Raw genomic sequence first — 11,002 nt, forward strand, 5'->3', positions numbered from 1 at the left:
CCTTTCCAGTATAAATATGAGGCTCTGTGAGTGTCCGCTCACAACAAATCTGCCCAGTCCACCTGCTGAAATACCGCAGAAGAATGAAAAGCTAAATGATTTTACATATATATAAGGTCATCTCTCATGTCATGCAGCAAGTAAGGTGAAAAATACATAACAGAAGAAATTACTTACCAAAAGAAAGATGATATTAGATATACGCACCTTCCAGTGTTAACTGTAGTGTAATTAATGACTCTCTTCGAGCATAAAATTGAGGCCATGTGAGTATCGGCTCACATCACATCTTCCCAATGAGCTTGCTGAAACACCATAGAAACAGGATATGTTACTAGATTTTACTTATGTTAAAGGTCGCCTTACGAGTCAATCAAAAAGTTATTTAAAAAATAAGTAAGAGAATTAATGGCTTACCACATAAAATTATTTGCATAAAGATCTTCAAGCTTCACTGTTAAATATTGCGTAGGTAATGCCTCCTATTCAGTATAAATATGAGGCTCTGTGAGTGTCTGCTCACAACAAATCTGCCCGGTCCTCCTGCTGAGATACCACAGAAGAATGAAATGTTACACGCTTTTACATATATAAAAGGTCATCCCTCATGTCATGCAGCAAGTAAGGTGAAAAATACATAATGGAAGAAATTACTTACCAAAAGAAAGATGATGTTAGATATACTCACCTTCCAGTGTTAACTGTAGTGTAATTAATGACTCTTTTCGAGCATAAAATTGGAGCCGTGTGAGTATCGGCTCACATCAAATCTTCCCGATGAGCTTGCTGAAACACCATAGAAACAGGATATGTTACTAGATTTTACTTATGTTAAAGGTCGCCTTAAAAGTCATGGAAAAAGTTATTTAAAAAATAAATACGAGAAGTAATGGCTTACCACTTAAAATTATTTGCATAAAGATCTTCAAGCTTCACTGTTAAATATTGCGTAGGTGATGCCTCCTTTCCAGTATAAATATGAGGCTCTGTGAGTGTCCGCTCACAACAAATCTGCCCAGTCCACCTCCTGAAATACCACAGAAGAATGAAAAGCTACACGATTTTACATATATAAAAGGTCATCTCTCATGTCATGCAGCAAGTAAGGTGAAAAATTCATAACGGAAGAAATTTCTTACCAAAAGAAAGATGATGTTAGATATACGCACCTTCCAGTGTTAACTGTAGTGTAATTAATGCCTCTTTTCGAGCATAAAATTGAGGCCGTGTGAGTATCGGCTCACATCACATCTTCCCGATGAGCTTGCTGAAACACCATAGAAACAGGATATGTTACTAGATTTTACTTATGTTAAAGGTCGCCTTACAAGTCAATCAAAAAGTTATTTAAAAAATAAGTAAGAGAAGTAATGGCTTACCACATAATATTATTTGCATAAAGATCTTCAACCTTCACTGTTAAAGATTGCGTAGGTGATGCCTCCTTTCCAGTACAAATATGAGGCTCTGTGAGTGTCCGCTCACTACAAAACTGCCCAGTCCACAAGCTGAAATACCACAGAAGAATGAAAAGCTACACGATTTTACATATATAAAAGGTCGTCTCTCATGTCATGTAGCAAGTAAGGTGAAAAATACATAACGGAAGAAGTTACTTACCAAAAGAAAGATGATGTTAGATATACGCACCTTCCAGTGTTAACTGTAGTGTAATTAATGCCTCTTTTCGAGCATAAAATTGAGGCCGTGTGAGTATCGGCTCACATCATATCTACCCGATGAACTTGCTGAAACACCATAGAAACAGGATATGTTACTAGATTTTACTTATGTTAAAGGTCGCCTTACAAGTCAATCAAAATCTTATTTTAAAAATATATAAGAGAAGTAATGGCATACCACATAAAATTATTTGCAAGAAGATCTGCAAGCTTCACTGTTAAATATTGCGTAGGTGATGCCTCCTTTCCAGTATAAATATGAGGCTCTGTGAGTGTCCGCTCACTCCAAATCTGTCCGGTCCACCTGCTGAAATACCACAGAAGAATGAAAAGCTACACGATTTTACATATATAAAAGGTCATCTCTCATGTCATGCAGCAAGTAAGGTGAAAAATACATAACGGAAGAAATTACTTACCAAAAGAACGATGATGTTAGATATACGCACCCTCCAGTGTTAACTGTAGTGTAATTAATGCCTCTTTTCGAGCATAAAATTGAGGCCGTGTGAGTATCGGCTCACATCAAATCTTCCCGATGAGCTTGTTGAAACACCATAGAAACAGGATTTGTTACTAGATTTTACTTATGTTAAAGGTCGCTTTACAAGTCATGCAAAAATTTATTTAAAACATATATAAGAGAAGTAATGGCTTACCACATAAAATTATTTCCATAAAGATCTGCAAGCTTTACTGTTAAATATTGTGTAGGTAATGCCTCCTTTCCAGTATAAATATGAGGCTCTGTGAGTGTCCGCTCACTCCAAATCAGTCAGGTCCACCTGCTGAAATACCATAGAAGAATGAAAAGCTACACGATTTTACATATATAAAAGGTCATCTCTCATGTCATGCAGCAAGTAAGGTGAAAAATACATAACGGAAGAAATTACTTACCAAAAGAACGATGATGTTAGATATACGCACCCTCCAGTGTTAACTGTAGTGTAATTAATGCCTCTTTTCGAGCATAAAATTGAGGCCGTGTGAGTATCGGCTCACATCAAATCTTCCCGATGAGCTTTCTGAAACACCATAGAAACAGGATATGTTACTAGATTTTACTTATGTTAAAGGTCACCTTAAAAGTCATGCAAAAAGTTATTTAAAAAATACATGAGAGAAGTAATGGCTTACCACATAAAATTATTTGCATAAAGATCTTCAAGCTTCACTGTTAAATATTGCGTAGGTGATGCCTCCTTTCCAGTACAAATATGAGGCTCTGTGAGTGTCCGCTCACTACAAAACTGCCCAGTCCACAAGCTGAAATACCACAGAAGAATGAAAAGCAACACGATTTTACATATATAAAAGGTCGTCTCTCATGTCATGTAGCAAGTAAGGTGAAAAATACATAACGGAAGAAATTACTTACCAAAAGAAAGATGATGTTAGATATACGCACCTTCCAGTGTTAACTGTAGTGTAATTAATGCCTCTTTTCGAGCATAAAATTGAGGCCGTGTGAGTATCGGCTCACATCAAATCTTCCCGATGAACTTGCTGAAACACCATAGAAACAGGATATGTTACTAGATTTTACTTATGTTAAAGGTCGCCTTACAAGTCAATCAAAGCCTTATTTTAAAAATATATAAGAGAAGTAATGGCATACCACATAAAATTATTTGCATGAAGATCTGCAAGCTTCACTTTTAAATATTGCGTAGGTGATGCCTCCTTTCCAGTATAAATATGAGGCTCTGTGAGTGTCCGCTCACTCCAAATCTGTCCGGTCCACCTGCTGAAATACCACAGAAGAATGAAAAGCTACACGATTTTACATATATAAAAGGTCATCTCTCATGTCATGCAGCAAGTAAGGTGAAAAATACATAACGGAAGAAATTATTTACCAAAAGAACGATGATGTTAGATATACGCACCCCCCAGTGTTAACTGTAGTGTAATTAATGCCTCTTTTCGAGCATAAAATTGAGGCCGTGTGAGTATCGGCTCACATCAAATCTTCCCGATGAGCTTGCTGAAACACCATAGAAACAGGATTTGTTACTAGATTATACTTATGTGAAAGGTCGCCTTACAAGTCATGCAAAAAGTTATTTAAAAAATATATAAGAGAAGTAATGGCTTACCACATAAAATTATTTGCATAAAGATCTGCAAGCTTCACTGTTAAATATTGCGTAGGTAATGCCTCCTTTCCAGTATAAATATGAGGTTCTGTGAGTGTCCGCTCACTCCAAATCTGTCCGGTCCACCTGCTGAAATACCACAGAAGAATGAAAAGCTACACGATTTTACATATATAAAAGGTCATCTCTCATGTCATGCAGCAAGTAAGGTGAAAAATACATAACGGAAGAAATTACTTACCAAAAGAACGATGATGTTAGATATACGCACCCTCCAGTGTTAACTGTAGTGTAATTAATGCCTCTTTTCGAGCATAAAATTGAGGCCGTGTGAGTATCGGCTCACATCACATCTTCCCGATGAGCTTGCTGAAACACCATAGAAACAGGATATGTTACTAGATTTCACTTATGTTAAAGGTCGCCTTACAAGTCAATCAAAAAGTTATTTAAAAAATAAGTAAGAGACGTAATGGCTTACCACATAAAATTATTTGCATAAAGATCTTCAAGCTTCACTGTTAAATATTGCGTAGGTGATGCCTCCTTTCCAGTATAAATATGAGGCTCTGTGAGTGTCCGCTCACAACAAATCTGCCCGGTCCACCTGCTGAAATACCACAGAAGAATGATTTGTTACACGATTTTACATATATAAAAGGTCACCTCTCATGTCATGCAGCAAGTAAGGTGAAAAATACATAACGGAAGAAATTACTTACCAAAAGAACGATGATGTTAAATAGACACACCTTCCAGTGTTATCTGTAGTGTAATTAATGACTCTTTTCGAGCATAAAATTGAGGCCGTGTGAGTATCGGCTCACATCAAATATTCCCGATGAGCTTGCTGAAACACCATAGAAACAGGATATGTTACTAGATTTTACTTATGTTAAAGGTCGCCTTAAAAGTCATGCAAAAAGTTATTTAAAAAATACATGAGAGAAGTAATGGCTTACCACATAAAATTATTTGCATGAAGATCTGCAAGCTTCACTTTTAAATATTGCGTAGGTGATGCCTCCTTTCCAGTATAAATATGAGGCTCTGTGAGTGTCCGCTCACTCCAAATCTGTCCGGTCCACCTGCTGAAATACCCCAGAAGAATGAAAAGCTACACGATTTTACATATATAAAAGGTCATCTCTCATGTCATGCAGCAAGTAAGGTGAAAAATACATAACGGAAGAAATTATTTACCAAAAGAACGATGATGTTAGATATACGCACCCCCCAGTGTTAACTGTAGTGTAATTAATGCTTCTTTTCGAGCATAAAATTGAGGCCGTGTGAGTATCGGCTCACATCAAATCTTCCCGATGAGCTTTCTGAAACACCATAGAAACAGGATATGTTACTAGATTTTACTTATGTGAAAGGTCGCCTTACAAGTCATGCAAAAAGTTATTTAAAAAATATATAAGAGAAGTAATGGCTTACCACATAAAATTATTTGCATAAAGATCTGCAAGCTTCACTGTTAAATATTGCGTAGGTAATGCCTCCTTTCCAGTATAAATATGAGGTTCTGTGAGTGTCCGCTCACTCCAAATCTGTCCGGTCCACCTGCTGAAATACCACAGAAGAATGAAAAGCTACACGATTTTACATATATAAAAGGTCATCTCTCATGTCATGCAGCAAGTAAGGTGAAAAATACATAACGGAAGAAATTACTTACCAAAAGAACGATGATGTTAGATATACGCACCCTCCAGTGTTAACTGTAGTGTAATTAATGCCTCTTTTCGAGCATAAAATTGAGGCCGTGTGAGTATCGGCTCACATCACATCTTCCCGATGAGCTTGCTGAAACACCATAGAAACAGGATATGTTACTAGATTTTACTTATGTTAAAGGTCGCCTTACAAGTCAATCAAAAAGTTATTTAAAAAATAAGTATGAGAAGTAATGGCTTACCACATAAAATTATTTGCATAAAGATCTTCAAGCTTCACTGTTAAATATTGCGTAGGTGATGCCTCCTTTCCAGTATAAATATGAGGCTCTGTGAGTGTCCGCTCACAACAAATCTGCCCGGTCCACCTGCTGAAATACCACAGAAGAATGATTTGTTACACGATTTTACATATATAAAAGGTCACCTCTCATGTCATGCATCAAGTAAGGTGAAAAATACATAACGGAAGAAATTACTTACCAAAAGAACGATGATGTTAAATAGACGCACCTTCCAGTGTTATCTGTAGTGTAATTAATGACTCTTTTCGAGCATAAAATTGAGGCCGTGTGAGTATCGGCTCACATCAAATATTCCCGATGAGCTTGCTGAAACACCATAGAAACAGGATATGTTACTAGATTTTACTTATGTTAAAGGTCGCCTTAAAAGTCATGCAAAAAGTTATTTAAAAAATACATGAGAGAAGTAATGGCTTACCACATAAAATTATTTTCATAAAGATCTTCAAGCTTCACTGTTAAATATTGCGTAGGTGATGCCTCCTTTCCAGTACAAATATGAGGCTCTGTGAGTGTCCGCTCACTACAAAACTGCCCAGTCCACAAGCTGAAATACCACAGAAGAATGAAAAGCTACACGATTTTACATATATAAAAGGTCATCTCTCATGTCATGCAGCAAGTAAGGTGAAAAATACATAACGGAAAAATTACTTACCAAAAGAACGATGATGTTAGATATACGCACCCTCCAGTGTTAACTGTAGTGTAATTAATGCCTCTTTTCGAGCATAAAATTGAGGCCGTGTGAGTATCGGCTCTCATCAAATCTTCCCGATGAGCTTGTTGAAACACCATAGAAACAGGATTTGTTACTAGATTTTACTTATGTTAAAGGTCGCTTTACAAGTCATGCAAAAATTTATTTAAAAAATATATAAGAGAAGTAATGGCTTACCACATAAAATTATTTGCATAAAGATCTGCAAGCTTCACTGTTAAATATTGTGTAGGTAATGCCTCCTTTCCAGTATAAATATGAGGCTCTGTGAGTGTCCGCTCACTCCAAATCAGTCAGGTCCACCTGCTGAAATACCACAGAAGAATGAAAAGCTACACGATTTTACATATATAAAAGGTCATCTCTCATGTCATGCAGCAAGTAAGGTGAAAAATACATAACGGAAGAAATTACTTACCAAAAGAACGATGATGTTAGATATACGCACCCTCCAGTGTTAACTGTAGTGTAATTAATGCCTCTTTTCGAGCATAAAATTGAGGCCGTGTGAGTATCGGCTCACATCAAATCTTCCCGATGAGCTTTCTGAAACACCATAGAAACAGGATATGTTACTAGATTTTACTTATGTGAAAGGTCGCCTTACAAGTCATGCAAAAAGTTATTTAAAAAATACATAAGAGAAGTAATGGCTTACCACATAAAATTATTTGCATAAAGATCTTCAAGCTTCACTGTTAAATATTGCGTAGGTGATGCCTCCTTTCCAGTACAAATATGAGGCTCTGTGAGTGTCCGCTCACTACAAAACTGCCCAGTCCACAAGCTGAAATACCACAGAAGAATGAAAAGCTACACGATTTTACATATATAAAAGGTCGTCTCTCATGTCATGTAGCAAGTAAGGTGAAAAATACATAACGGAAGAAATTACTTACCAAAAGAAAGATGATGTTAGATATACGCACCTTCCAGTGTTAACTGTAGTGTAATTAATGCCTCTTTTCGAGCATAAAATTGAGGCCGTGTGAGTATCGGCTCACATCAAATCTTCCCGATGAACTTGCTGAAACACCATAGAAACAGGATATGTTACTAGATTTTACTTATGTTAAAGGTCGCCTTACAAGTCAATCAAAACCTTATTTTAAAAATATATAAGAGAAGTAATGGAATACCACATAAAATTATTTGCATGAAGATCTGCAAGCTTCACTGTTAAATATTGCGTAGGTGATGCCTCCTTTCCAGTATAAATATGAGGCTCTGTGAGTGTCCGCTCACTCCAAATCTGTCCGGTCCACCTGCTGAAATACCACAGAAGAATGAAAAGCTACACGATTTTACATATATAAAAGGTCATCTCTCATGTCATGCAGCAAGTAAGGTGAAAAATACATAACGGAAGAAATTACTTACCAAAAGAACGATGATGTTAGATATACGCACCCTCCAGTGTTAACTGTAGTGTAATTAATGCCTCTTTTCGAGCATAAAATTGAGGCCGTGTGAGTATCGGCTCACATCAAATCTTCCCGATGAGCTTGTTGAAACACCATAGAAACAGGATTTGTTACTAGATTTTACTTATGTTAAAGTTCGCTTTACAAGTCATGCAAAAATTTATTTAAAAAATATATAAGAGAAGTAATGGCTTACCACATAAAATTATTTGCATAAAGATCTGCAAGCTTCACTGTTAAATATTGTGTAGGTAATGCCTCCTTTCCAGTATAAATATGAGGCTCTGTGAGTGTCCGCTCACTCCAAATCAGTCAGGTCCACCTGCTGAAATACCACAGAAGAATGAAAAGCTACACGACTTTACATATATAAAAAGTCATCTCTCATGTCATGCAGCAAGTAAGGTGAAAAATACATAACGGAAGAAATTACTTACCAAAAGAACGATGATGTTAGATATACGCACCCCCCAGTGTTAACTGTAGTGTAATTAATGCCTCTTTTCGAGCATAAAATTGAGGCCGTGTGAGTATCGGCTCACATCAAATCTTCCCGATGAGCTTCCTGAAACACCATAGAAACAGGATATGTTACTAGATTTTACTTATGTGAAAGGTCGCCTTACAAGTCATGCAAAAAGTTATTTAAAAAATATATAAGAGAAGTAATGGCTTACCACATAAAATTATTTGCACAAAGATCTGCAAGCTTCACTGTTAAATATTGCGTAGGTAATGCCTCCTTTCCAGTATAAATATGAGGTTCTGTGAGTGTCCGCTCACTCCAAATCTGTCCGGTCCACCTGCTGAAATACCACAGAAGAATGAAAAGCTACACGATTTTACATATATAAAAGGTCACCTCTCATGTCATGCAGCAAGTAAGGTGAAAAATACATAACGGAAGAAATTACTTACCAAAAGAACGATGATGTTAGATATACGCACCCTCCAGTGTTAACTGTAGTGTAATTAATGCCTCTTTTCGAGCATAAAATTGAGGCCGTGTGAGTATCGGCTCACATCAAATCTTCCCGATGAGCTTGCTGAAACACCATAGAAACAGGATATGTTACTAGATTTTACTTATGTTAAAGGTCGCCTTACAAGTCATGCAAAAAGTTATTCAAAAAATATATAAGAGAAGAAACGGCTTACCACATAAAATTATTTGCATAAAGATCTGCATGCTTCACTGTTAAATATTGCGTAAGTGATGCCTCCTTTCCAGTATAAATATGAGGCTCTGTGAGTGTCCGCTCACTCCAAATCTGTGGGGTCCACCTGCTGAAATACCACAGAAGAATGAAAAGCTACACGATTTTACATATATAAAAGGTCATCTCTCATGTCATGCAGCAAGTAAGGTGAAAAATACATAACGGAAGAAATTACTTACCAAAAGAATGATGATGTTAGATATACGCACCCTCCAGTGTTAACGGTAGTGTAACTAATGCCTCTTTTCGAGCATAAAATTGAGGCCGTGTGAGTATCGGCTCACATCAAATCTTCCCGATGAGCTTGCTGAAACACCATAGAAACAGGATATGTTACTAGATTTTACTTATGTTAAAGGTCGCCTTACAAGTCACGCAAAAAGTTATTTAAAAAATATATAAGAGAAGTAATTGCGTACCACATAAAACTATTTGTAAAAAGATCTGCAAGCATCACTGTCAATTATTGCGTAGGTGATGCCTCCTTTCCAGTATAAATATGAGGCTCTGTGAGTGTCCGCTCACACCAAATCTGCCAGGTCCACCTGCTGAAATACCACAGAAGAATGAAAAGCTACACGATTTTACATATATAAAAGGTCATCTCTCATGTCATGCAGCAAGTAAGGTGAAAAATACATAACGGAAGAAATTACTTACCAAAAGAACGATGATGTTAGATATACGCACCTTCCAGTGTTAACTGTAATGTAATTAATGCCTCTTTTCGAGCATAAAATTGAGGCCGTGTGAGTATCGGCTCACATCACATCTTCCCGATGAGCTTGCTGAAACACCATAGAAACAGGATATGCTACTAGATTTTACTTATGTTAAAGGTCGCCTTACAAGTCTATCAAAAAGTTATTTAAAAAATAAGTAAGAGAAGTAATGGCTTACCACATAAAATTATTTGCATAAAGATCTTCAAGCTTCACTGTTAAATATTGCGTAGGTGATGCCTCCTTTCCAGTATAAATATGAGGCTCTGTGAGTGTCCGCTCACAACAAATCTGCCCGGTCCACCTGCTGAAATACCACAGAAGGATGAAAAGCTACACGATTTTACATATATAAAAGGTCACCTCTCATGTCATGCAGCAAGTAAGGTGAAAAATACATAACGGAAGAAATTACTTACCAAAAGAACGATGATGTTAAATAGACGCACCTTCCAGTGTTATCTGTAGTGTAATTAATGACTCTTTTCGAGCATAAAATTGAGGCCGTGTGAGTATCGGCTCACATCAAATATTCCCGATGAGCTTGCTGAAACACCATAGAAACAGGATATGTTACTAGATTTTACTTATGTTAAAGGTCACCTTAAAAGTCAATCAAAAAGTTATTTAAAAAATACATGAGAGAAGTAATGGCTTACCACATAAAATTATTTTCATAAAGATCTTCAAGCTTCACTGTTAAATATTGCGTAGGTGATGCCTCCTTTCCAGTACAAATATGAGGCTCTGTGAGTGTCCGCTCACTACAAAACTGCCCAGTCCACAAGCTGAAATACCACAGAAGAATGAAAAGCTACACGATTTTACATATTTAAAAGGTCGTCTCTCATGTCATGCAGCAAGTAAGGTGAAAAATACATAACGGAAGAAATTACTTACCAAAAGAAAGATGATGTTAGATATACGCACCTTCCAGTGTTAACTGTAGTGTAATTAATGCCTCTTTTCGAGCATAAAATTGAGGCCGTGTGAGTATCGGCTCACATCAAATCTTCCCGATGAACTTGCTGAAACACCATAGAAACAGGATATGTTACTAGATTTTACTTATGTTAAAGGTCGCCTTACAAGTCAATCAAAAAGTTATTTTAAAAATATATAAGAGAAGTAATGGCATACCACA

At 36.7% G+C, this 11,002-nt stretch overlaps 1 protein-coding gene across 1 annotated transcript; it reads right to left on the minus strand.

The window, feature by feature from the left end:
* Nucleotides 1-894: 894 nt before the first annotated feature.
* LOC126176634 (uncharacterized) lies at nucleotides 895-9,296 on the minus strand. The gene is made up of 16 exons (XM_049923793.1): nucleotides 9,244-9,296; nucleotides 9,075-9,200; nucleotides 8,594-8,719; nucleotides 7,632-7,757; nucleotides 7,151-7,279; nucleotides 6,190-6,318; nucleotides 5,709-5,837; nucleotides 5,228-5,353; nucleotides 4,747-4,872; nucleotides 4,266-4,394; nucleotides 3,785-3,910; nucleotides 3,304-3,429; nucleotides 2,823-2,951; nucleotides 1,861-1,986; nucleotides 1,380-1,508; nucleotides 895-1,027 (listed from the first exon to the last, which is right to left on the minus strand). The coding sequence occupies exons 1-16, from the start codon at nucleotides 9,294-9,296 to the stop codon at nucleotides 895-897; spliced, it is 1,968 nt and encodes a 655-aa protein (XP_049779750.1).
* Nucleotides 9,297-11,002: the final 1,706 nt, after the last annotated feature.

This window comes from Schistocerca cancellata, chromosome 3 (assembly GCF_023864275.1).
Source record: "Schistocerca cancellata isolate TAMUIC-IGC-003103 chromosome 3, iqSchCanc2.1, whole genome shotgun sequence".
NCBI classification, from domain to species: Eukaryota; Metazoa; Arthropoda; class Insecta; order Orthoptera; family Acrididae; genus Schistocerca; species Schistocerca cancellata.

Bases quoted from the DNA above. Each gene is read 5' to 3' on its own strand.
- LOC126176634 (XM_049923793.1), bottom strand. From the start codon at position 9,296: ATGTATTTTTCACCTTACTTGCTGCATGACATGAGAGATGACCTTTTA. The intron at 8,720-9,074 runs GTAAGCCGTTTC...GTATTTCAGCAG, and splicing joins TATGCAAATAATTTTATGTG to GTGGACCGGACAGATTTGGA. The intron at 3,911-4,265 runs GTAAGCCATTAC...GTATTTCAGCAG, and splicing joins TATGCAAATAATTTTATGTG to GTGGACCGGACAGATTTGGA.